This window comes from Eublepharis macularius, chromosome 15, assembly GCF_028583425.1.
Source record: "Eublepharis macularius isolate TG4126 chromosome 15, MPM_Emac_v1.0, whole genome shotgun sequence".
In the NCBI taxonomy this organism is placed as follows: Eukaryota; Metazoa; Chordata; class Lepidosauria; order Squamata; family Eublepharidae; genus Eublepharis; species Eublepharis macularius.
Window position 1 is genome coordinate 13584764 of NC_072804.1, and position 27372 is coordinate 13612135.

General features: G+C 46.5%; 1 protein-coding gene across 1 annotated transcript in view; it reads left to right on the forward strand.

The window, feature by feature from the left end:
- CCDC149 (coiled-coil domain containing 149) overlaps window positions 1–27372 on the forward strand; it is a 126269-nt gene that overhangs the window by 17169 nt on the left and 81728 nt on the right. Inside the window, exons 2-4 of the mRNA XM_054999569.1 lie at window positions 3729–3890; window positions 5843–5881; window positions 20930–21037. Coding sequence (XP_054855544.1) covers window positions 3729–3890; window positions 5843–5881; window positions 20930–21037 — 309 coding nt within the window. The remainder of the gene's footprint in view (window positions 1–3728; window positions 3891–5842; window positions 5882–20929; window positions 21038–27372) is intronic.

The window sequence follows — 27372 nt, forward strand, 5'->3', positions numbered from 1 at the left end:
AAGCCCCAAACTTTGATGTTCTGGAGGCCTTCTGGAGCGGACGCAATCTTTCCCTGCAGCTTTCGAAAGGCCTCCAGCTGTTGAGTGAGTGTTTTGTAGTCCTCTATTACCGCGGCTTGGAAGTGCGCTATTTTTAATTAGGGCTGTTTATGAGCCTGATTTATTTTAAAGTACTCTTCATTGTTTTGGGAATCTCATTGTTGGCTTTCTTGGAAGCCGCCTGAAGCCTTGGAGGGAGCAGTGGGGAGAGGTTACACAAATACTTTGAAGAACATTAAATGCACTCACATGTAGACAGTTCTGCCGTTTTGTATAGTCCAGGGAAAAAACTTTGCTGCTTCATTTGGTTGATTGTATGGGTTGTCTAGAATAAGTGTTTAAAGGGATATATTCCATTTATTTGGCATAAATACCTGGAAATGTTAGGCCTTATCTCAGAGGACCTTAAATCAGCATGTTGTTCCAGTTGTAGCTCACAACTTTACATGTTGTTATGGTGGTTATTTCTTGACAATATGCTTGCAAATGGTGTGTTGTCATTATATTTTGCTTTATAAATCTGACTAGAGTGAGAATTAATACAGGACAAATACATGCTTTTATTTCATGTTGTAACTGCACTCTTGAGAGGAGCCTGGCTTGTGTGGTGAAATTTATCATTTAGTTTATTTTTATTGGTTTGAAATGGTTGTGCTTGTAACAACGGAACAGTGATGGCTACAAGGGTTTGGGATATCCCTTTCAAAAGTGTAACAGTGGCTTCTGTAAAGAACGCTGGCCTCATACATGCCACGTACCAGCAGTGTTCCCCATCTAGTCTTACTGACCTGCTCATGTCCTCACGTTGTGTATTATGCAATGTGTGATACACGGTGTTGGTCTTCTGCTGTTTCGAGACCCGGAGCCCAGTGAGCTACAAGCACCTAATAGAACATCAGATGACATCAAAATTACATGCCAAGAAGAGGGAGGAGACAGAGTTGTGACGTCACTGGTTTTGAGGCTAGACGAGATGGACCGCGAGTCTGCTGACCCAGCATGGCTGCTCTTATGTTCCCTGATGGAGGCTGTGAGAAGACAGCTGCTTGAACCTGTGGTCCATTTATTATCCTGTGAACCATAAAGGACAGTCTGAGCTGTTATGTGTTATTCCCCCTTCCCACATTACAGATAAGAGGCCTTAGAGAGCAATGGCTTTACTGTGGCCATTGAGTATGAGGATATGGTGAAATCTGAATTGGGGACATAGTAGTTGCAACTCTTAACTATTTTTGGTGTCTTATCAAGAATCTACTGTATATTCCAAGTTACAATGTCATTTCAATGGAACATAATGTTTCTACTTCTGGGTGCCTTTTTAATCAGAGAGTTGGCCATTTTTAAAGTGTCAATAAGGATTCAAAGACAATAATGTTACTTTCCTGAGTTTAGTGCCAAGGTATTGTAACCCAGAGCATTTATGGCAGGAATTCAACTTTGCTACTGCTGCCAGTAATAAAATTAACTCAAAGTGAAAGTGTCCTCTTGGAAGTTCATTTCCTTAGACTGATCTTTTCCATGCCTTTTATATAGGGTTCTTGCAGCTAGATGTTGGTGACTTTTGGGTCGCGCTTGCATTAATATTTCTTTGTGACCAGTCAGAATAAAGAATGTTCTCTGCAATTTTTTCTAGCATCAAAAATCCACAAATTGGGAGCAAAGCAAAGAGGATCTTCTAATTATACTTAGAAGTGTAGACAGAAATAAATTCTGCAGTGTCAGATTTACTGCAGCACTGAGATATAATATAGGGCTTCTTCACACATTTTGTGTTTTTAGTTATACTATGTTTTTATTAAATCATATATAAAAAACTGAATGCAGGGCTTTATTGTCAGCTGGAACGTGGTGGAACGGAGTTCTGGCACCTTTTGAAAATGGTCACATGGCTGGTGGCCCCGCCCCCTGATCTCCAGGCAGAGGGGATTGCCCTCCACAGCGCGGAGGGCAATCTAAATCCCTCTCTGTCTAGAGATCAGGGGGTGGGGCCACCAGCCATGTGACCATTTTTGCCCAGGGCGATTTAAACTTAAAAAAAACCCTTGTTCCAGATGACCCAAAAGTGACGTCATTGTGTGGTCCTGTGCTGGCAACCCACTGAGTTCCACCACCTCTTTTCCCAGAAAAAAAGCCCTGACTTAATGTGTGAGTGAGATAGTTGCTTTTGAAGCACAGGTTATCATAAACACTGAGTTGGAGCTAGCTGCAGATTTTGATCGTATTATACTTTTGGTTGCAAATCTGGATTTGCTGTCACAAAATGTGTGGCATGCATCTGACAAAGAGAGCTGTGGCTCTCGAAAACTTATGGCACAATAAAGTTGGTTAGTCTTAAAGGTGCTACTGGACTGTACGTGATGGGGATGGAGGTTGGGATTTGATGTGGGGGTTCTGTTCGCATCGGCAGCCCTGTGTCACATACAGTGTGTAGTTCCGCACTTATAAGATGATCGCTACTTTGAACTGCAGCTGGGGGGGGGGTCAGATTTTTGCTCTTGCAGTGGGACATTCCCCCTTTTTCCATTCCATTGCAGCCCCTTGAACCAATGAAAAATCACTTGTGGGTATCAGGGGACTCTTTGGAACAACATGGGATGTGGCGTGAGGAGCTGCAGTAGGAGTGGACGGTCATCAGAAATTGGAGTCCATCTATGTTCGTGTCAAGAGTTTGTTGGATCTCTCCCAGTTCTTTGAGGCGAGAGTATATCCTGTGTGGACGGAATTGATCCTCCTCTCTGCATAGCGTAGCTGTTATTACCAGCATGTTGTATAGCTTCTTCTGAGGTTGTCATCAAGGATGAGGGGGTTGAAAATCAGGAATTTAAACTAAAAATAAATATATCTTCCCTGGCGGCAGAGGACTCCAGGTTTTTTTAATAGACAATGCTCTGTTAAGTGAATGTGCTCAAAGCCCTTGTTCACAACTTACAATGAATGCATGTACAGATTGTGTACAGTGGACACTTGGTTTTTTGTTACATATACGTTGAGTAATTCTCATGTTGCATTGATCACATGCATGGCCGAACATGTGATGTTGCTTGTATATGCATTTGCTGTAATGTGGGCACCGCGGCTGAGGGCTCACAGTGTCATCTCCTTTTCTCTCCTCAATTCTTGAAGTTCTGTCCATTTCTGTGGTTTACAAATACAGTGTTTCATGGGTGGGGGGATTAAGGACTTTACGTTGACTTTTTTTAAGGGCGCTGCCCAAAATGTTCCATCTAAAAGAGACAGGAAGGAGGAGGAGGAGGAGGTAGGAAAAGTCTAAGAAAAGAGTCTTTGGTGGTCCTTGGCTGCTGGTTAAATAAAGGAGTGGACGGAGCCGTCTGAATAGCAAGGGATAGGGAATGCCCCAGGAACAGAACAGAGAGGGTGAAGCGAGAGAATGGAAGAAATCAGACTTAGTGATTAGAAGGATGGAGAGAACGTGGTAGATGGTCCCCCCCCCAACATGTTTATTTTTGAACTGTGAAAGAAAATTTCTTTATCCCTACTAGCTGTATTGAATGTTCTCAGGTCTGAAAAATACTGTTTCTGTTATCCCAGAAGCTGTTTCATTTCATAGTTTTTAAAAAATTTAAATGTGTCCCCTTCCACTACTCAGCTTCTAAAATGACCTTTTTGGTTTGTTTTTGTGTGGTTTAAGTGACATGTACTGTACATCAGTTATGCCTTCTTTTTTACAGTACCTGATCTGTAAAAGGAAACTGGAAAGTAAGAAGGAAGCATTGCTAATCCTTTCCAAGGAACTGGACACATGTCAGCAGGAAAGGGACCAATACAAACTGATGGCGAATCAACTGCGGGAAAAGCACCAATCACTGAAAAAGAAGTACCGGGAACTGATTGTATGTAGCTGATTTGAAAACACTGCATTAATATTTGCCAGTATAAAACACAGGGAGTGTTGTGAAACCTCATAGTCCTGTTGGTTCTGTGTTGACAATACCATTATTGTCCATTGCTATTAAGGATTGTTCTGACCCAGGAGAGCCTGATCTTACCCGATTTCAGAAGCTAAGCTGGGTCAGCCTTGGTTAGTAATTGGATGGGAGACCTCCAAGGAAGACCAGGGGTGCAGAGGCAGGCAATGGCAAACCACCTCTGTTAGTCTCTTGGCATGAAAACCCCACCGGGGTGGGTGGGTGTCACCATAAGTCAGTTATGACTTGAGGGCAGGATTTCATTTCATTAAGGATTACTTATTCTGGCTGAACAAGCTCAGTACCTAGATTGCAATACTGTAAATAGTTGGTAAAACAGATCGTACAACTTGGAAATATTGGTATAAAGGTAACATGTTTATTGAAAAGTAAAGTATCATCACAAGGTAAAGAGATGCAGAAGGGAGATAAGAACTTACTTTTGTTCAAGATAAGGAATAGAAATAGGTTAATATCTCTTATACTGAACGTTATGGCAATCAGTCACATTAAGAAATAAGTAGTGAAAAGGGAAAGATAGTATGGAATAATAATGAAATAATGAGGTTTTTTATTATTAATATTATTAATATTAAATAATAAGCAGGAATAGGTTCAAATTGTGCTTGTGCAGTATAGTTGGAAAATATATACCAGTTAAGCGCAATAATTAATTAATAATTATATTAATTTCTATTTTAATATTGGTAAAGTTTTTGGTTTTTGAACTCTGCATTTTTGTAATCTCTGTAGCACATAGTTAAATATTTGTCTCAATTTTCCCTCCCTTTTCACCCTCTTTCTTCTGTACCCCTTTTGTTAAATTGAAAAATAAATTAAAAAAAATACCTAGACTGCAATACTGTATTACTTTGCTAAATGTAATTCTTAATCCAAAATAGGTTTATAAGGTAGGCTTTAGCTACAGTAATCTATGTGCTAATAACTTTTAGGTTAGATTACCACAGTGCTTTTTATGTGGCAATTTCTTTGAAAACATTTGGGAAGTTTCCACTGGTGCAGAGAACAGCTGCCTGTGAAGGGGCTGGGATCACTTGTCATGAACATAGCACCAAAATTCAAATGGTTGTTATTGACTTGGGCCTGGAAACAAACTGGTATCTGACGAAGGGGGCTCTGCCTCTCAAAAGCTCATGCCTTCGAAGTTTAGTTGGTCTTTAAGGGGCTCTTGGTTCTTGCTCTGGTAACCAGAATGCCGGTTTTGATTGGGACCAGGCCACTTAAAGAACTGCTTCCTCCCATGTTACCCTGCCAGAACACTGACATCTCTGTCATAGATTCTCTGTCATTTCCCACCTCTGAGAGAAATTAGGGGGGTTACAACAAAAGAGTGAGAGAGCCTTTTCTGGTGTTCCTGGAACGCCCTTTCATCGGAAGTCTGCATATCTCCCTCTGGTCTAACCAGTATTGGACTATGACAGGGACTAGTTACAATCCCCCTCTGGTCATGATGACCCTGACTATGTGACCCTGAGCCCGTCTCTCACACACGCGCGCACTCTCTCTGCCCAATTGACATGGCATGGAGATAAAATGGAAGAAGGGGCAGACGCAAGGGAGTGTCCCCTCCCTTCTTCAGTTGCATTCTGATACTCTCTCTGTGTATATATTGATTGCCTCCTTGCCACACCAGTTTGGATAAGTATTCAACTGAGAGTCTTGAGTTTCATTTTGGATTTTTGTGTTCTGTGGTAATGTTTGCTGCTGGCTGGTCTCTTGGTTTATTGATGGTGTTTTACTGCTTAACTGGATTGTAAGACTGGATTGTGGAGGGGCAAGATATCAATATTTTATATGAATAAATACATGAAGTCCTGTTATTCTTCCAGTGACGTGTAACTTATTCCTTCCTGTAGGATGGGGACCCATCTCTTCCTCCTGAAAAAAGGAAACAGGTAGGCTCCCCCCCCCTCTACCCACATCCTTGTAGAAATCATCTGATTTACAGGTATCCCCCCACTTCTCTCAGTGAAGTCTGATGCTTTCCTCCACTCTGAAGAGCCTTCCCTGTCTTCAGTGAAGGCTTCCTCTTGACCAAAGAGCCACTTGATTTGAAGGGAAGGCTCCATAGGCCAGCAGAAGGATTCAGACTTTGCTGAGTGGAGCGGTAGGATACAGGCTCTTGGTTCTTTATCCAAGACAATGTTATATCAGAAGGCAGGTCTGAACCCTTTGAAATAAGTCTTTTCTGTTTGTCTCAAAGTTGTGAGAGCTCTCCTGGGAAGCAGGGGACTCCTGTGGCACAGAGAAGAGCTGCTGGCCCCAGGATCATAGTTCAAGCCCCTGCGGCACCCAGTGCATACCAGTTCAACCTTCCGGTTCTGCCGGGCCAACGGCTGAGGTGGTTCGTCCCTCCTGACTTCCCGTGTTCTGCCATCCCTGCCCTGGATATGAATTTATCTTGCCAGCAGCACTTTACAGCTTTACTCAGCCTTTTAACTGGAATTGACAGTAGACGCCTCTTTGTATGTGTAATTTATTGATATTAATGTGGTTCTATTATTTAATGAACATTATCTTTGTATGTTTTAATAATGTTGTGACCTGCCCTGAGCCTGTTTGTGGGGAGGGCAGGCAATAAATCTAATAAATGGAATGGTAAAGTCTGTACATAGTCAAGGTATTCACAAACATTGATTCCAGAAACTGGATTGCTGCTCATTCCATTTTTGTAGATGGTTCTCATTTTGGAAGCCCCATGGACTGAGTGTGTACATATTTTCTCCTAAGACGAAAAGACTCCTAGATGATAAATTTTAGTGGGGAGCAGCTGTGGCTCAGTGGAAGAGCCTCTGCTTCGCATGCAGAAGACCACAGGTTCAATCCCTGGCATCTCCCGTTAAAAGGACCAGGCTGCAGGTGATGTGAAAGATCTGTACCCGAGACCCTAGAGAGCCGCTGCCTGTCTGAGTAGGTGGCCAGTTCAGTATATGGCAGCTTCATGGGCATCCATGTGTGGAGGTGTATTTGGCCGTTTCCCCGTGTCTTAAAAATAGCGCCCCACTCACCGAACGCTGGCGGCTCCTTTCACGTGGCTTCTGACGTCAGCGTTTCCAAAACAGAGGCAGGCAGTTATGATTCCGGAAGGACCCGCCAGCGTTCTGTGAGTGGGGCGCTATTTTTAAGACACGGGGAAACGGCCTTTGTCCCCGTTTGCATTGAAATTGCATGTTCATATTGTGCAGTCTGTATAGCTATTGGTCTAGTGTCACTTACCTGCCCAATGGGATTTGTGTGGGGTGAGGGAGAGGAAAGGAAACCTTTGGGGAGGGAAGGGGAGCACAACATGACTTGACAGATTAGTAGCGAAAACAAACCCATGATGGAAGACCCGCCAATAGCGAATGGGCCAAGGAAGCAGTGCCATCTGGGACTTTGATGCTGACTGGATGGATTGTTGGGGGCCCATTCTTGGTGGCGATAATGATCCAGAGCAACGGGGGGACGTTGCGTCAAGGGGAGCTAAGGAGAGAGGTGCTCCTGATTGCTGCCGGGGCGTGCTGCTTCCTTTGGAAAGAAAAACCCATTTGGAATCTGCCCTTTTGCTTTCAATCTACTGTTTGTAGATAAAATAACTCCCCCCCCGCCCCCGCCCCCGAGTCTCAAGCACTGTCTTATCCAAAAAAACAAAACCTAAATCACCAGACAGGGAAACCAAGAGCTCATAATGCAGCCCCCCCCCAGCCTTTTTGAGCCTGGAGGCATGTCTGGAATTTTGAAAGAGGTTGGTGAGCACCACCCCCAAAATGGCTGCCTCAGGAGGTGGAGTCAAGCCCCAAATGGCTGCCTCAGGCAGCAGAGCCATGTGCAATACCACCCATGTTTTGTTTTGAAAATGATTCACAGAAGAGGAATAAAAAGAAACGAAGGCAAGCGCAAGGAGGGAGGGAGGAAGAAAGAGATGAGGGCTAAAAAGAAGGAAAGCCTGAAGGGAGAATGGAACCACACACTGGCTAAGGAGATCCCGGGTGTTTACCAGTCCTACTGTTTCTCCAGTAGCTGCTGCCACTGTTGCAGCCATGGAAACTCCTTTCAGTTGTGTGAAAGCGGCCAAAAACAAGCCCTGTCTTGCAGTGGCCTCACCTGCTTACTGAAAAGCTCAGTAGGTGCTAGAGGAAGTACTTCCGGGAGCCACGGTGTATGTCGGGGAACCGTGACATTCTGCTTTGTGTAATCTGCTTTCTTTGATTTGGTTTTGAGTTATAATCTCTAAATGTTCTTGGAGGTGTTCAGAATGGTAAATTTGAACAGACTTTTAACTTTGCAAGACTCATCTTTTCACGAAGCTGGTGTTGGTTCCCCGTTCCCAGTTCCTTATTCACAGAGCAAAACACAAATATTGGGGGAAATTGAAAAGCTCTGCAGCCCAAAGTAAAGATTGTAGGAGCATATATCATACACCTACACATTCAGTGGACTCTGCCCTCTAAGTGGACATATACTGGGTCCTCCTACAAAGCCCAGTTCTTGAGTTAAGAGCTTCAAAAAAGCGTGCCCCCAGAACAAATCAATAAGCAGAAAAGGGGGTAGCTGCATCCGGAAAAAAAAATCTTTGGATCATTGCATATCACATAGTCTGGCTGGCCAGAAAATGTCCCCTACAAGAGGACACATGCTGGTGCTGATCCAGACACTGGAGCTAAGACCTCCTATTTGGCCTGCCTCTCAGGTGCTTGTATTGGGAATCTGTCCCTTGTATCTGCCCCAATTCTGTATTCACAGCAATTGAAAAGCTGCAGAGCTTTTCACTTTCCCCAAGTATTTGTGTTTGGCTTTGCAAATACGCAACTAGGAACTGCGAATAAGGAACTGGGAACCAACTTCAGCTTCGTCATCTTTTCTTCCTTCCAAGCATCACCAGATCCCATTCCCCTGGTGGGGGTGGAAGAACCCCCCACTCCCGGCTTCTGCCCTGCTCTCTCCTCTCACCTGGTCAGCAGGGGGGAAAGGCACTAGGAATGGGCACAAGAGCCCTGCAGTGTGTTTCCACACTCACCAGAGCACTTCCTTATCACGGGGGAATGATGTTATTCCCGGCATGACAAGGAAGTGCTCCAGCGCATGTGCACATTGCCCACGCGCGCAAAGTAAGACTTCCCAATGTGCCCTGGTTTGGTCTCCGGGGGACCTGGCAGTCCTATTATTAAGAATCTCTTGTTAGGGAGCCTTGTCAAACGAATGCTTAATATCTCTTTGGAAGCCAAGTTTCATTTCATCTGAAAATCCGACAATTGCTGTTGTGATTATTTTCCTTTCAGCATATATATATATCAGCTTGATTATGACTTTTGTTGGGAATATCCTTCTGGCCAGAACTTGGAGAAGCGTATTATTTGTGTGACAAGACTGTGGCAGGCTGCTTTCATCACTTGAAAATTAATGCATGAAAGTTTGTTTTGACAACAAAAATGTGGCGCTGGCGGAGATCATCAATTTGTGTGGTTGCCGTTGAGCTGAAGGGACTCTCACCAAGCAAAGCTGATTTTACTATATTAAGTTGGGTGCCACTATCATACAAAACCATTGAAGTAGAAATTGCAATAAAATTGCCATCCATCACACTTCTGAAATATACTTGATGTTTCATCAGATTTTTCTACTTGTTCTCTTTTATTCCAGTTGTCTAACTTGAGAGGTCCGCTGGAAAATAATTTAAGCTTCCATCTGATTTAAACATGATTCAGACACTTCTGTATAAATATGTTTCATGCTGTAATTTTCTCATTCTCCCCGCCCCCCACTTTTGACCTCCCTTTCCCCTCTACCTGAACCCACTTTACAGGATTCCTGTGGGGTAGGGTGTAAGATGACAACTTCTTGTGTGTGCCAGCTAAGATGTATGTGCAGAGGACTAAGGGAAGGGTGTATTAAGTTTGGATTACTATCCATCATGCTCAAAGTAGTCTGAAACAAAATGACTTTTGTGGCTGGAGTTCAGAAAGTGTGTTAAAGGAATCACATCTTCAGGTAGAAATGGTTTAGAGAGAAATGCTACTATGAAGACTGGTCTTCTTTTCTTAGTGGTTAAGGTTCTACTCAGGTTGGTGATGAGAGAATGAATCAGATTACCATGTGGCAGGTGGATTTTGGTTTATATCTGTTTATCTTGAGCTCCCACTGCATCCTCCTCCTACCTTTCTGGCTTCTGAGGGTTGTCTTTACTAAAAGAATTTGTACTTGTTGCATCTTGAGGCCTTTCAAGCCAATAAACAAAATATTTCCCAGGCTAGGCCTGCTCCTGTTTAGTACATAGGGGTTTTTTCAAGGAATAGAAACAGACTGCAGGCTTTGCCTATGGCTCTGTAAACCCTGTCCCATATGTGTTTTTTCCTTGATTAGCTTTTTGTTCTGGTCAGAAAAGAACATGGGGTTTTGTGAGCGTGACAAAGCGAATGGCTGTGCAGTTTTTAGATAGTGCTGGGGAAGATGTACCTGCAAAGACCACAGCCAAGAAAATAAATTAAACTAACACTAGACAAGCTCCAAGGAAGCGCACTTAATGAAATTCTTCACGTTGTAGACCCCCACAACCCATCACAAATTGTCCTAGTTATTTTTCTGAGATTCACTAATGGTTTGTTGAGCAAAATTTGGGAGGGAACAGGGACTAGTGTTTAAAACTTCAGGTTTTGATCTGGCAAGTGGGAGCAGCGCCAGTAGACGGCTCCCAGTTTCCAGTCTTGCTAGGTGATTCAAAAGGATATCGTTGGTTGTGATATTGAAAGGTGCTGAGCAGTCCAAGCGAGTCGGTGGGGTTCTGCTGGTCTTCTGGCATTAGTCGTCTACAAAGGATTCAGTTGCAAAACAGCCAGATGACTAACTTGTAATGTATTTCTTGATTCCCTGTTTACATCTGTTGCTGTAAAAATTATGGAACCCTGACCTGAATGGTAATATTCTATAGGTTGCTTAAGTCTGTTGCGACTTGACAGCATTTAACACACACTTAAATTATGTAAGTGGTTATCAGTTGCTTCTAAGTACAGGATAATGAAGGAATTTCTTACCCTGTTCTGTCAACTTTGATCTTGGTCCCTCACTTGCTTTTTACCTGTCATAATTTATTGTAACTCCTAAAGAGTCTATTAGAGCTTGTCAAATGTGTTTTGATTTTGTAGTCTTCCTTAGTAGTTTATATTGGCTAAAAGGCCCAGTCTTTTTTTTAAATGTCTACTTGTATTATTTATTCAGCTATTTATCCCCTACTTTTTCCCCCATTGGGGAGCTAAAGCGAATTACAACATTCTCCCATCCTCCATTTTATCCTTATGAAAACCAGTGAAATCACTGGTCTGAGGTCACCCAACAAGTTCTATTCCAGAGTGAGGATTTGAACTGGAATTGCCATTCCTAGTAAACACTAGAGATGGGCCCGAACCCTGAAGCTTAATGAAATTGACCCAGTTCACAAATCGTTTCATGGTTCGTGGTTCGTCGGAGCCTAGAACGCCCCGCTTTGGCCACCTCCCTTCTCGGGGGCTGGAGGTTAGGCCACCAGCTGGCATTACCCCCCATGCCCGCCCACATGCCCCGACAGACAGCCACTGTCACATCTGGGAGATGGGTGATGTCAGAGACCGCCCCCTCCTCACGGGCTCAGTGAGGCAGTCGGCCGCCTCCCTTCTTGGGGGCAGGGGGTGTGGCTGCTGGCCGGCAGCATCCCCTGTGCCCGCCCACATGCCCCAGTGGACGGCCACCGTCACGTCTGGGACATAGGTGATGTCGGTGGCCGCCCCTCCTCACGGGCTCGAGGAGGTGGTCAGCCACCTCTTTTCTTGGAGGCTTTTCTTGGCTACCAGTTGGCTGCAGCCCCCCTGTGTCCGCCTGCACGCCCCAACAGGCAGCCACCATCAGGCACAGGTGATGGATGATGTCGGTGGTCGCCCCCTCCTCCCCGTGGTTGGGGAGGGTAAGACTAAGTCCCCCAGATGGATCCCAAGTCCCATGGATAGTGTGCAGCTGGGTACAGGAGGGAACGGGAAAAAGACTGATTGATACCCATCCCTTGTGCTGAGGAGTGGTGAGTGACTGGCTGCCAGCAAAATTCACCTCCTGGACGTGGCAGCACTGACGGACACCTCCCCCTCCTTGGGGGGGAGGCTATTCTAAGTCCCCTTGCATGGATGGAATGGATGCCTCCCCCTCTTTGGGGGGAGGGCATTCTAAGTCCTGCTAGCGGGGTTCAGGGGGGGGCCTATTACCTCCCACAGCTTATGATCTCAACAGCGTGAGGCCCCTCTGCCCTAGAAGACATGGCCGCTGTCCAAACAAAACCCACCCAAACCTCTGCGGCACACAGTTATTGTCCAGGGTCAGCAGCCCAGCCCCCGGACTTGCTGGCAGGCAGCGGCGGGGGGCAGCCGGGAGACAGCAGTTCAACCGTTCTGACTGGCAAACAGAGTGGGAACCTGCCTACTCCAGGGGGAAGGGGCGAAAGGCCAAAGCCTCAGAAGGCTGGAGGGAGCAGGGAGAAGCCAACTAGTCCCACCCTCCAGGGGGAAGAGAGGGGGCTAAATAGGCTAGAGGAAAAGGGCCAAGGCAGGGGGAATAGGGACCCAGCAACAGCCCAAACAGAGCCCTTACCAGCCAAGGAGGAGAAGCAGCCACTACAGCCCAGAGCCACGCCCCGGCAAGAGGACAGTAGCCTGGCTCAGGAGGTGCTAGGAGCCAAGCCCCTCCAGGTGGAGCTGCCACAGGCATTCTGGGGGAGGAGATGGGCAGCCCCGCCCGGCATCAATGAGCAGGCAGCCCAGAAGCTGGCCAGGGCAATTCCTCGCGAGCAAGGCCAAGGAGGCTCAGCAGCACAGCAGCCGGCTGGGGCAGTTCCTCGTGAGCAAGGCCAGGCAAGCTCAGCAGTTCAAACGCCTACTGGGGCAGCTCCTCATGAGCAAGGCCAAGGAGACCTCAGCTGGGGATGGCTCGCATTCAACCCCACCCTGCCAGCAAGGCAAAGAAGCCTAGAAGGGATTAGTGATAGGAGGGAAACACCTGAGGGAAGGCACAGCTGGGCCAAGTCAGGAGAGAGAACAAGCCTAGAAGGAGGGCGGGGCGGGGAAAGGAAACCCTATATAAGGTGGCTAGGAAGAGCTCTGAGGTGGTGGGTGTGAGTAAGGAGAGATGGTGTGGAGTGAGAGCAGTGTGAGAGTGGAGGCTTGGAGGAGAGTTCTGGGAGGAGGAGATGATGGAGGATGCAGAGGGTAAGCAGACCAGGTTGAGCAGGCCAGCGGGTGGATTGAGAGGGAGTTGCCCCTCTGACGTCAGGGCCGGCCCAGCTGGGGCCCCGCCCAGCGGCGGCAGCGACAAGCCCTGACAGTTATTATCACAGTATTGCATATCATTGTTGCATATTTGCACATTATCAAAGTATTTCATATCACATTGTTGCATATTTGCACATTATCACAGTATTTCATATCATATAGTTGCATATACTCATCATAGAATTTCATATCACATTGTTGCAAATTCTCATATTTTGACATATTATTACATTATCTAAGTACATGGATTTGATTCTAGTGGCAAAAGACACCTCTGAGACAAGATGGCCATTCTAAGTCCAAGGGATACGATGTGGCAGCCACAGACATCACCCACCTGCCTGCCATGGTGGCACTGACAGAACCCCTCCCCTCCACAGTGCAGAGGAGACAGCAGGTCCCTAAGGATGTGGCCACAGACCTCACTCACCTGCCGGCCGTGGCAGCAAGAATGGAACCCTGTCCCCCGGCACAGAGGAGACAGCACATCCCATTAGGGAATGTAGAAGGATGTGGCCACAGACGTCACCCACGTGCCGGCTGTGGCGGCAAGGATTGAACCCTCTCCCCCCCCCTGTGCTGAGGAGACAGCAGGTCCCTAAGGATGCGGCCACAGATATCGCTCACCTGCCGGCCATGGTGGCAAGGATGGAACCCCTTCCCCCCAGCACAGAGGAGACAGCAGGTCCCATTAGGGACTGTAGAAGGATGCGGCCACAGACGTCACCCACCTGCTGGCCGTGGCAGAAGGATGGAACCCCTTCCCTCTGCCGCAGAGGAGACTGCAGGTCCCATGGATCGGGGGCCCTCCCACCGTCTTGTACAATTTTATGTGCAAAGCCGTCCCTCATGCTGAGGAGCGGTGGCCACAAACATCACCTACCTGCTGGCCGTGGCAGCAACAATGGAACCCATTTCCCCTAGGTTGGGGGGTGAGAGATACACCAAGTACCGTGATAGGGGACCCTCCCATGGTCCTGCACAGCTACATGTGTAACACTGTCCCTCATGCTGAGGAGCGGTGATGACAGACATCACCCAACTGCCAGCTGTCGCAGATGAGAAGGATGCCTCCCTCTCCTTGGGGGGAGGCTGTTCTAAGTCCCACCGCCCTTCATGGTGTGCATCCCATCATGAGCAGGTGCAGCTTATAGGTAGCAGGCAAACAGGGCCCTCAAGGGATGCCTCTTTCAGGACTGCTGGTTGGGGGAGGGGACGACAACACAGAATGTGCACAAAATTGTTTCTGCCCCCCCTCCCCAGAAGACATCACCTGCCTGCCGGCTATGGTGGCACCAACAGAACTCCTTCCCCCCGCCAGGAGATGAGAGATCAAGTCCCATGGATAGGGGCAAGTTCCACCCAAAAGGGAAATTCCCTGTTGCATGGGAGTCCTACCCCGCCACATGCAGACACCTGACCTGAGCAGGCAGGACAGATGCACAAAATAAAGAGAGAGTTATAAAATCAAAAAGAAGGAACAATGTGAGCCCTCGGCCGAGGTACCCACTTAGCTTGGCCCCAGAGCCAGATGGTGGCCCTGAGACTTTGAGCCTGCAGCAGAGGAGTTTGCCCTAGAACTTAAGACCCTGATAGACTGGGGTGGCTCAGAGCCTAGATAAGTCCAGGTCCAGGGAGGGATAGCCAAGCAGGTGGAGGTTGACCTTAATAAAGAACAACATGTCCACCAGGTCCGGGTGCTTTGGTCTTTGGTCTCCTTGTCAGGAGGGGACCATCAAAATTTAAATTCGGATATTGGCTGTGAGGCTTTTGGGAGCTTTTTTTGCTGATAAAATCTTGTCTCTCCACCGTGATCTCCCAGCCACAGTTGATACAGTGTGCGAACTGGAGGCCCCTTGGCCACCTTCTGGGATAATATTAGATCATTTCAGCCCACTCTCTGGGGATGAGATTGACAGGATCCTGTGAGCAGTTAGGCCTACCACACGCTCCTTGGACCCGTGCCCTTCGTGGCTGGTGGCCAGCGTGGATGGACTACAGGATGCCCTGGCGGCCATTGTCAACATGTTTCTGAGCTCCGGGATTTTTCCTGAAGGAAGCTGTGGTTAGGCCTCTCTTGAAAAAACCATCTTTGGACCCTGCTGACCTGGTCAGTTACTGCCCAGTTTCGAACCCCCTGTTCCTGGGTAAGGTGATTGAGCAGGCGGTGGTAGAGCAGCTGCATGTCTTCCTGAATGATTCCTCATCCCTAGATCCCTTCCAGTCTGGCTTCCGTCCAGGACATGGGATGGAGACTCTACTGGTCGTCCTGATGGATGATCTCCGTAGACAGCTGGATCAAGGCGGGTCAGCACTGCTGATACTGTTAGATCTATCAGCAGCATTCGATATGGTCAATCATGACCTGTTGACCCACCGCCTTGCTGATGTGGGGATATGAAGGACGGCCTTGCAGTGGTTTGTCTCTTTTCTCCACGGTTGGGGACAGAGGGTGGTACTGGGGGAGAAGTTGTCATCCCGCCATCTGCTGGTGTGTGGTGTCCCTCAAGGGGCAATACTCTCTCCCTTGCTATTTAACATATATATGCGCCCCCTCGCCCAGCTGGTACGGAGTTTCGGACTTGGGTGCCATTAATATGCAGATGACACCCAATTGTATCTGATGATGGACGGCCGGCCTGACTCTGCCCCAGATGTCCTGGAACATGCCTTCGAAGCAGTGACTGGATGGTTGAAACAGAGCCAGCTGAGATTGAATCCCATGAAGACAGAGGTCCTGCATGTGGGTCTGGGGTCCATGGGTGCAGCACTCCGGCTCCCTGCTCTTGATGGAGCGCCGCTTACCCCGGTGTCAAGAGTTAGGAGCCTGGGAGTGGTCCTGGATACTTCCTTGTCTGTGGAGGCACAAGTCGCAGCGGTTGTTCGATCCTCATTTTTCTACCTGAGACAGGCTCGACAACTTGTCCCTTACTTGTCAACCCATGACCTTATGACAGTGATCCAGGCAATGGTCACCTCCAGATTAGACTACTGTAACTTGCTTTATGCAGGGCTTCCCTTGGGCTTGATCCGGAAACTGCAGCTGGTTCAGAATGCAGCTGCACGAGTGGTTGCCAGAGCTCCAATTATGGCACATATAACACCCATCCTCCGTCAACTGCACTGGTTACCAGATGAGTAACGGGTCTGGTTCAAGGTTTTGGTGTTGACCTATAAAGCCCTATGTGGACTGGGTACAGCATACCTTCGGGACCACCTCTCCCCATATGTTCCTGGAGGTCACTTCGCTCACCTAATAAGCAGTTGCTGGTGGTCCCTGGCCCCAGGAAGGTCCGTCTGGCCTCTACCAGAGCCAGGGCCTTTTCAGTCCTGGCTCCGACCTGGTGGAACTCTCTGTCTGAGGAGACTAGGGCCTGGCGGGATTTGTTATCTTTCCACCAGGCCTGCAAGACGGAGATGTTCTGCCAGGCATTTGGTGGGGGCTAGGCTGTCCTCTCACCAGCCATACCACTGAAGACCATCCACCACCCATGCAGGAGCTCATAAAGTGTGATGCATACTTATATCCGCCATCTGAGAAATTTTATTGCACATGGATAATGTTTTTAAATGTTTATTTATAATGTTTTTATTGTTGTAAACTGTATGTTATAAATTGTATGTTGTTACACCTCCCGGAGCCCGTCCGATGGGGAGGGCGGTCTAGAAATGTAATAAATAAATAAATAACCCCCCTCCCCCTGCCTCTGGAGCAGCTCACGTGAAGAGCTCACACTGCGGGAGAAGTGGGCAGCCAGACACTGACAGCTGTCCAACAATTGGCACGTGGCCAATGTTCCCTCGTCCCAGGTGTCCCTGGGCTTGCTACCTAGCCCGAGAGCATCCCTCATGACCAGGTGCAGCTTATGCGGCAAGCAGACGAGGCCCGGAAGGGAGGCTTCTTTCAGGGCTGCCAGCATGTTGCTTCCCACATCGGTGATCATGAAGCCACAGACAATCCCCCTGGGTGCCCACTCCCTCAGACATGCCCTGATCGTGTTGGCGATGTTCTTCCCCGTGTGAACCTCATCCACCCCCCGTACCTGGAGCAGAACCACCCTGTAGCCCAGCCCCAAGGGTGACACCTTGTTCGGGGGACCTGGTCTTTGCCTGGGGCAGGGGAGGTCCTCCAGTTGCCACCAGTGGGCAGTGAAGCCGAGGTAGCCATGATGACAGCTGCTCCCCATATCTGCCGTGAAGTGCACAGTCTGGCCTTCGGCACCCAACAGCTCCTTAAGGACCATGTCTCGCACACACTGGTAGAGGGTGGGCACGACTCACCGGCCAATGGTGCACTGCAACGGCATTGTGAACCAGGGGGCGAAATGACACAGCAGTCTGCGAAAGTGGGACAAAGAGAGTGGGACAAAGGGAGTCCTTGCAGGCCATTCGTCTCCACCACTACGCAAACGCCCGCCTCCTGAGCCTTCGACCTTACTGTTTTCAAGGGCACTGTCCCCGACCCCGAGGGAACACCCTCCACAAGGGTGGCCTGCCTGGGTGTTCCGCTCCCACCTGCAGCACCCTCGGGGCAAGGCTTATTGCTCAGGATGGACTCCTGTTCCGCTCCAAGTTCTCCCTGATCAGAACTCGAAGCCCTCTTTGTCTCCCCACCGGATGTTTCGTGGGGCGAGGCCAGAGGCAACAGGCTTGGGTGGTGCCTCTGCAGGTGCTTGCACAGGGCCGTGGATGATAGGTGCTTAGGGTCACAGCCCCTACACACCATGCCATTGCAGGAACGGCGCCATGCCACACAGGTGTAATTGGGAAGGGTCTGAAAGTGCTGCCAGAGTGAGAGATTGAAACGGCGACCGGGAGCTAGGTCATGAGAACTAAGGATTACCGGCTGCGGTGTGGAGCTGGGCTGGGAAGATGGAGTGAGGGGTGAACTGCGAACAGGAGCAGCCCCACGAGTTTGGGATGTGGGGTCTGGAGGCTTCTCCAAACCCCCACCATTCCTCCTGAGATCCCTCCTCCTCCTCAAAAAGTTTTAGGATATCCTCTTCCCCCAACAGTAAGACGTCTTTTGCCTCCTCCACAGCCCCTGCAGGCGGATCTTCTTGAGTAGGAGTCTCCTTATTGTTGGGTGTTGGGCAACCAGGACAACCTTTGCAGTTCCCCACATGACCACCCTTGCCCCCCACTCTAAGCCTCATAGTGCTGCAAAACAAGAATAATTGGGAAACAAAAGAAGAGTGAGTGTGAGCCCTCCTCAAGATGTGCCCAATTAGCTTGGCCCCAGAGCCTAGCAGTGGCCCTGAGATGGAGGGGGGTAGAGCCCTACCCCACCACACAGACACCTGACCTGAGCAGGCAGGACAGGTTCACACAATAGATAATAATTAAACCTAGAAGGAATAAGGAGAAACAAAGAAAATCCAGGTAAAAAATGGTAGGCCGCAGTCAAGCTAGGCCCCAGCCCAGAACCAGGCAGTGGCCCTGGGACTGTGGTGGGGTGGGATGGGGTGGGGGAAAGAAGGCACCCTTCCCAGTAGTGCCAAGACTAAAGCTGAAGAGGCTTTTCAGTCTTTTTTAAACCAGCAGCACCCAAACTTAATTCCACTCTCCCTTTCTCTCATTCAAATCCCAGCAACAGCTTCTCACTCTCCCACTGTCTGCTGAAACTGAAAGCACGAGGCAGAGAGCTGTGCCTTATATAACAAACGCTCTCATAGAGCAGAACAAGAGGTCAGTGGTTGGCAGTGAGACCTGCCTAACAGGGTTTGGAGGGATGAGATTGGTGTTCCCATGGCTACAGAAGGCCCATCTCCCCCCTGCTCTTGACTCCCATATAATAGAATGGGAGCTTCACAGTTGGAAGGGAGACCTGCCTATCAAGGTTAAGTGGGCTAAGATTGGGGTTTCCATGGCAACAAAAGGTCTGTAGACATTCTGGGCCTACATTGCCTAGGGAATCAGTTGATCGGCACCACCCTGTCTGGCTTCAAAAACCGCTCATGACTTACATGAATCGGGCCAAAAAGTCATGGAGTTCATGGAAAACGCGGCCCCATGAACCGCGTTTTCACGAACCATGAATCGGCCCGGTTCATGCCAAATTTTGAGTCTTACTACGATTCATGCCCACCTCTAGTAAACACTTTAACAGATCTAACCACTCCACTCAGTTTACATCTTTTACAACTCTTTGAGATCATAAAGTTGTTACCCAAATCCTTTCTGGTGGTTCTCAGCACATTCAGCACCAGTTACCAATTATGCCTAAGTCATATCAGGCAAACATGTAAAATCTTCCCTACAACAATATATCCCACAAAAAAACACATTTGCATATGATGGGTTAATGTAATGAAATCTATTGCAAAAGATTCCTACCTGGAAGTAAGGGTAGCAGTTCTTCATATAACTCCTGCCAAACCCAAGTAGTTCCTATATCAAACCAGTTCAGGAATTCACACAACTAAGGAAAAACAGCAGCAAATGATAGTAATAGGCTGTTGTTTACACGGAAGAATTAATAATGTAAAAGAGAACTCTAAATATCAGGGAACTGTTGGAAAACTAAACAACTGTTCCACCAGAAGTTCTTTTCAAATAAAGACATATGGCTCCCAAGAACCGTGAGCAGGAGAAAATGGCTGATAACTGTGTGCTCTTGTGTAGGAATGCATGCAGTGTTCTGATTGGTATGTTCTATAGTAGGTGTCACACCTTCCCTTATGGCAGAGGCATTGCTCAAGTAGAGGAATAGCTGTGGTTGTAGTTCCAGCTTTCTTGTGTAGCAGAACGTAAGCGCAGAATGCCTTCCACATCTTTGGCTCCAACTCTCTGAATGGGGATTGTGCAAAAATACATTTCACAATGTTATTCATGCCTGGGTCTCCTAGATTCTGCTGCGAAACCACTACTCTTCACTGGCTTGGGGGAGAGGGGCTGCTGTTGAAAAGTAGCAAGTCATATGGTATCAAGTCACCCAGTGGTTGCTTCTGGGCCTGGCTCCAATTAATACTCCCTCGAAGGCCAAAACAGCCCAGGAAAGAGCCGTGTACCCTCCCTTTGCTTTTTACAGACAGAAACCAACCCTGGAATACTGGCTAAACTGTTATGGTTGCCTAGCAACAGCCACTGAGAGTATCTGGTCAAAGCTCCTTTTATCATTTTGTTTTTTTAAAAAACCCTCAATTTTTTTTCTTTTAGATTTCAGAATTTTCTGCAAACCTGGGACATTTTTCAGGTGTGCTTCCTGCACATCTTTCTTTTCTGTTCATGGCTCCAGTCTCCTGATTCAAGTACCCACAGACCAGGGCCAGTTGGCTGTTAGTATGTAAGATAGCTGAGTGATAAAGTCCACAACAATAATCATTTTCATAAACTTTACATCTTTGTCAGGGCCTTAAGATTTAACTATTGGTATAGTCATTAAAATGTAGCAAGGTTTCCCCACCCCCACCCATGGTACTGAACAATGTTTGTGTTGCCATCTGTCTTTGTTTGTGCACAGCCTTCAAGGTTTATATCACACATGGTTGATTTATTTTTATTTTTGTAAATATTTAGTTATAGGAATGATGCTTTTTGGCCTCATGAAGCATGAGGATACCCTCACCACCAGCAAATGCTAATGCGGTACTGAATTAAGGTTAATGATGTTTCACAAATACTATCTCCTAATCCAGTTTTAGAGTCACTCTTTCTTTGATTAAATTCTGCAATTTTTTCTAGGCCAATCTTGCTCAACTTCTAAGTGAATCTCGGGATCAAAATAAGCGTCTGGCAGAAGAAATCAAAGAACTTCAGCAGAGGCTGGGAGAAGTACAAGGGGACAATAAGGTATTGTATTAATTATGTCCAAAAGAAACCTAGGCATACCTTTTGAATAGACTAGTTTTCTGTTCAGTTTGCCAGACTGTAACAAAGGAAAGATTTGCCCTCAATTTTCTAGATTGTTCTTTATTTAGACTAGAGATAGCTGAAGAAAACTAATAACATGGGTTTCATCTATGCAGTTCTTCCTTACGCATTGTTATGGATGTCTTTATTCTTGGATTTGATTTATGAGGTTTGAAAATACTGTATTAAAGATAGTGCTTGTACAACAATAATAATTTTAAACTCATATTCTTTGGTTTTGAACTTTTAAGGTAGACTGCGCCCCCATTGAAGGGAAGTATTCTCAGTAAGAAAGTCTGAAAACTTCTAAAAAAGTGACGAACTTCCTAGAGTTTTGTTAGTAGACTAATTAAGAACCAATTTTCATTGCTGCCGATCGTGATCAGACAGTCTGTTTTGGCATTCTAATACAGTGTGAAATTCTCACCTCAGTTTCCAGGTATTGCCTGTTATAGATTGCCATTTTGTGACAGGAAAACTCAAACATCACACTTACCTTTCTTTTTAAAAAAACTAATACATTTTAGAGGGTTAAAGAGGAAAACAGATTAAAACATAATTTCCTTCAAATGGAATACCATAGAAATTTCCAATGAGTTCCACTTACTTTTCATTGATTTATTATCTGTGAACCTAAGCAAAATGAAATCGTGTTTTAATGTACATCTTATAATATATTATTCTAAGGAGAGTGACAGTCAGAAAAGCCAAATGTTCTTTCTCTGTTCAGATGTTTGTGAGAGGACTTGGAGATGGGGAGGAAAACTCTCATCAATTTCGGAGCTGGAGGGGCTGAGGACTAATTTGCATATTTATCACTGCAACGGGCACTGGTTTTATTTGAAATATGTGTTTGTTGACAATTAGTTGTCTTCTCGGTTTTTGTCACCTACTATGATGACGTTAGGGAGCTGGTATAACAGCTAAGAGTGTAAGATGTGAGTTTGGAAATTGCTGGCTCAGATGTCCTTTTGGGCAGTTTACTTGCTATTTATGTCATTATGCTTTGTCAACTGTCAACCTCCATTTCCTGTTTTGGTGAGCTGTGGTAAGGATTACTGACCTGGTGTGCCTGAAGCACTCTGTATTTTGAAAGGAACTATAAAATGCTATCATCATGCTAACCACATCAGTTCTATAAATGTTATCATCAGTCAAACACAATGGCTCAGTTTGGATGTGCCATTTCACAATTTGTATACATATATATGTTTTTAATATACCGCCCTTCGGGACAACTTAACACCCACCCAGAGCGGTTTACAAAGTGTGTTATTACTATCCTCACAACCCATACATTACCAGGTCACTGGCACCTTACCTTTTAGTAATCCAGTCTAAAATTAGAAAAATTTTGTGATTGGAGTGAGATTCTTTTATCACTATTATTGGTAACACTAGTACTCGTATTTTGGGTTTTGTTTGTTAATGTGGGATCAGGCTTAAGGCTATGGCCAAAAGAGCTGTACCAGGAAAGGAAAGGATTATCCTCACAACAATCACCCTGTGAGGTGGGTGGGGCTGAGAGAGCTCCAGAGAGCTGTGACTAGCCCAAGGTCACCCAGCTGGCTTCAAGTGGAGGAGTGGGGGAATCAAACCTGGCTCTCCAGATTAGAGTCCTGCTGCTCTTAACCACTACACCAAACTGACAGTGTAAAGTTCAAACCATGATTTGAACTTCCAAATCTGACAAGGTCAAACCACAGCTTAGTACTGTTTGCTGTCATTTTTCTCCCCTCTCAGGACACAGTTTCATTCCAATCTCTGTGGAGAATCAGTTTCTGGAAATGGAGGGATCTCTGCTTTTATGGTTTGTAGATATCACATCGAAGCACAGTGAGCACATACCACAGTTTAAAAGAGCAATTTAGACTGCAGTATCTATTTTTGGTTTGCTGGCTAATCACAAAACCAGGGTTTGTCCAGAGCTAGGCTTCCTGAACCATGGTTTGATATGGTGTCTGGATTAACTCAGAGCCTCTCTATACGAGGTGAATTAACACGAGGACCCTCAAGTGATGGGAGATACAATGTTAGCCAGGAAGCTGAGTTTTAAAAGACAGATTGGAAGCCTCTGTCAGTTTCATCTCTCTAGAGCCCCTTTCCTCAGAGGGTTTGTTTATTTCCTCTTCCTCTCCCTAAGGGGAGGTGAAATTGACAGAGCCTTCAGGCAGGCAAAGCTGAAATAAACAAACCCTCTGAGGAGTGATCTTTGCCAGCTCTAGAGAGATGAAACTGACAGAGCCTTCCGGTCTCTCTTTTTAACTACCCTTCCTGGCTAACATTGTGTCTCCCTTCACTTGAGCGTCCTTGTGTAATTCGTCTTGATTAGAGAGACTCTCACTGTGTCTCATTTGAGAGTTAACCTTTGGCTGTGAACTAACCTGGATGGCAACCCATAATGGGGATTGTTGGGGGTAAAAAGAGTCCAGGGCCTGTGGGGTGACCAGATCTCTGCCCAAATCTACTCTGACCCAGCAGGACTTTTCTCCATTGGTGAGGTAGGAGACAGAGAGAAAGCCAGGCATTAAGGTCTTGAATACAGAAGTGATGTTTATTAAGCTTATTCCAAGGAAAGTCAAGCACACTTCATTTTATTCCTCTCATACATACTTATACCCTGCTGACCTCCATATGTATCTAAGCTGGTTTTCACTGCAGCTGATACAATTCAAATAGGAGAATCTTAACAGGAGGCAAAGGCGACTCTGCAACCCCTCCTTTTACTGGGCTTTATACCCCTTTGTGTCTCAGGACCCTGTGATTTGGGCCCTTTTCCTTCCCAGGAACAGGATGGGAATCAGCCAGAGCCAGGAGGGTGATGCCACAGCTTGCTTGGGGAAAATGACTTCTGTTTGGGGCAGTCATTTCTCCTTTCCCTCTTATCAGAAGCTTGCGGTAGGCTGATTCTGGAGATTTGGTGGGGCCTGATCCAGGAGTGTCTTCCATGTCTTGGCCAGAGATTACCTACGACAACAGCCAAGATGACATTGCCACTGTAGAAAGGGCTGAGATGAGGGAGGCAGTCATGCACACAACGGCCCTTTGAGGTCCCTGCAAACTGGAAAAGGTATCCTCTGCTTTTGTCGTTTGTGTTCACTGCAGACAATGGAACATAGAGATTCTCTACACGTTACTAAGTACCACGGGATGCTCAACTGCAGGACTGGACGTCTAGTCCTCAATTTATGTGCAGGCTGTTCTTAGCGCACATGAATGCTGCTTTCACAGGAGCCCCCTTTGCGTGACTGCATCTGCAACTGATTCTGAAGGGCAAAGCATTTCTCTAAGGTGTGAGAAAGTGTCTTTTTTTATTGTAAATTTTTTATTTAAACAATAAACAGAACGCTTTTTTCTTTTTTCCTTTTTTCCTATTTTTCTAAGTTGTAATTCCTTTTTATTATAATTAGTTGTGCGTCTGGTTTGTTTTTTCATGTTTATATGTATTGTTAGTGTTTTTAGATTGTTTTTTCTTATCTTTTATGCTTACTGTTTATTGTTTAAATTAAAAAAATTACAATCAAATGAAAGTGTCAAGATTGGCATTTCAATGAATGGATGTGGGGGAAACTGGGAAACTTCTAGTAGTTGAGGAAGAACAGATACGAAACGCTTGAATGTGGTCAGTCACAGGGAGCAATTGAAGAGTGACTGCAATCGAGTGCATGGGAAGTTGGAGGGGGGGGCACGTGAAATGAGGGTCACTTGAGTGTCCCTGGGTACTGAGTAACCTGTAGAGAGACTCAGAGCCAAGCTACAAGTGACGCCTGACACAGCTTAGACACTTGTCAGCTTCCCTCAAGTTTTGATGAGAAATGTAGGCCTCCTGGTCTTGCAGCTTGGCTCTTCATTTAATTGAAGTTTACTGAGTGGCAGTCTATGGGAGGGAGAACATGCGGTCAGGAGGGAAGTGCAGGCATTAGACTCTCACCGGGCGCCCCCCTTTCCCCTCCGCTGAGTGTGTGTGTGTGGGGGGGGGGGTTCTGTAAACTTCAATTAAATGGAGAGCCAAGCTGTATTTCCCATCAAAACTTGAGGGAAGCTGACAAGTGTCCAACCTGGGTCAGGTGTCACTTGTAGCTTGGCTCTCAGAGTCTGCTGCTTGTTGTAGTTAGTCTTCACAGAGCCTTCAAGTGGACACAATCACACCCAGCTACCCTCACGCACACATTTAGGCTTTCAGCCTAGCATTCCATAAAACAAAAATCACCTAAGAAACACTAGAAATGCATGTTGATTAAAAGAAAGCTTAATTGACTCAAGCATGAATACTTCAAAAATGCATACATTCATTAAGTCCTCAGTTCAGAAAACTTTCTAGTTCTCACAGGGAGTATTTCAAAGAACTGTTCCTGCCGTGGTGCAATAGCAGAACTGGGGGGGGGGGGAGTTGCCTACCAGAATCCAGTGACATGGTATTTTTCTTGCACCAACTTTCAAAGATTTACCAAAAATAGGTAAACGGAAGAGGAGTTGGACACAAGGGGAGAAAGCAGTAGGTGCAAAGTCCATCTCTTGCTGCTCCTTGACTGTTTTTTGAAGGGAGTCTCTTCTTCCCCATTTGCTTCTTTGGGGTCTGTTTAGAAGTGAGTCCCAATTTATTCCCATGAAATTTTTCTTATGATGCAGTTATAAGAATATAAGAAGAGCCCTGCTGGACCATCCAGTCCAGCATCTAGTTTCACACAGTCACTAACCAGTTGCCCCAGAGGGTCAAAGAAGCAGTACAGAGCCTGAGGCCCTCCCCAGCTGATGGACCAATCCTGGGTCCTTTCCCAAAGCCCAGATTTTGCGTTTAACTGCTTCACAGTAGCATGCCCCCAGGACAAATGCACAGGCAGAAAGGGGGGGGGGAAGCTGCACCCCAGAACAGTCTTTGGGTTACCCCAAATCACACTGCCCTGCACTCCAGAGACTGTTCCCCACAAGAAGACACGCAGTGGTGCTGATTCAAACACTGGTTCTGGCACAAAGAACTTCTGTGTGAGCTGCCTGTAAAAAGCTACATGCCCTCTGCACCTCAGAATAAGGCTTACTTCACCATATATACAGCCCACAGTCAGGGGACTCTGCCCTCCAGGTGGACCTACGCTGGTTCCTACTACAAAGCCCAGTTCTTGTGTTCACTGCTTCGTAGTAGGGTGTCTCCAGGAAAACGTTCCTCTAATTCTGGTTAAATTACTAGAACTATTGATACCAGCTTTTACTTGTAAGCCATCAAGAACTCGGACATTCCGCAGTCCATGGTTTGACAATGAATGTAAGGCGATAAAAAAACTCATTCAAACCGAACACCAAAGGTTCAGAGAATCCCGTAATCCTCTGTTGCTTCGAGAATCTCTTCAGCTAAAAGGGAAGTCCAAAGCCATGATTCACAGAAAGAAACATGAGGCTATTTATAGTGGATGGAATGCTCTAATTAATGCTTCAAGGAACAGTAGGTGCCTCCAGGACCAGTGCACAGGCAGGAAGCGGGGGGGGGGGGAGAGCTGTGCCCCTAAAACAACCTGGATTAGCTGACTCACACAGTCCTGCACTCCAGAGATAGTCCCCTACAAGAAGCCATGGACTAGACCCGATTCCAACACTGGTTCTGGCACAAAGAGATTCTATTTGGGCCGCCTCCAAAAAGGTGGTATTGAGATGAGCTGTGAATAAGGAACTAGAACAGCTACATGCTGCACCCCAAAATACAGCTTACTCCATCACATTATACAGCCCACAGAAAGGGGACTTTGCCATCCCAGTGGGCCTATGCTGGTTGCTCCTCCAAAGACCAGTTCCTCTGCTAACTGCTCCAAAGCAATTAATACAAGAACTGGAGGAGGAGCCAGCACAGGTCCACTTGGAAGGCAGAGTCCCCTGAACATGGAGGTGTATGGTATGCCCTCCTCCTAACTTTGTTTTGGGGTGCAGAGCTTTTCCGGTTTCCTCAATACTTGTGTTTGCATTTGCGAATAGGGAACTAGGAACTGCATATAGAGAACTGCGAACCAACTTCAGCTTCAAGTGTCTCTTGTTAAATTGGTTACTGATAAATTGTTATAAATACATACAAAATTATCTGGGAGGACTGGAGCCAGTGTTAGGGGTTTAAATCTTTGGAATTGATTATAATTCTGTTACACAGCACTTCCTGTAAAGTAAAAATAAATGTATAATATTCAGCAATAAATTTCTGTTAATGAGAAAGGTATATATTGGCAAGATAGGCAAGATCCATGTTTATTTGTGGCTATATTTAAAATTGCTTCAGAAAGCAGCTTCCAGCGTGA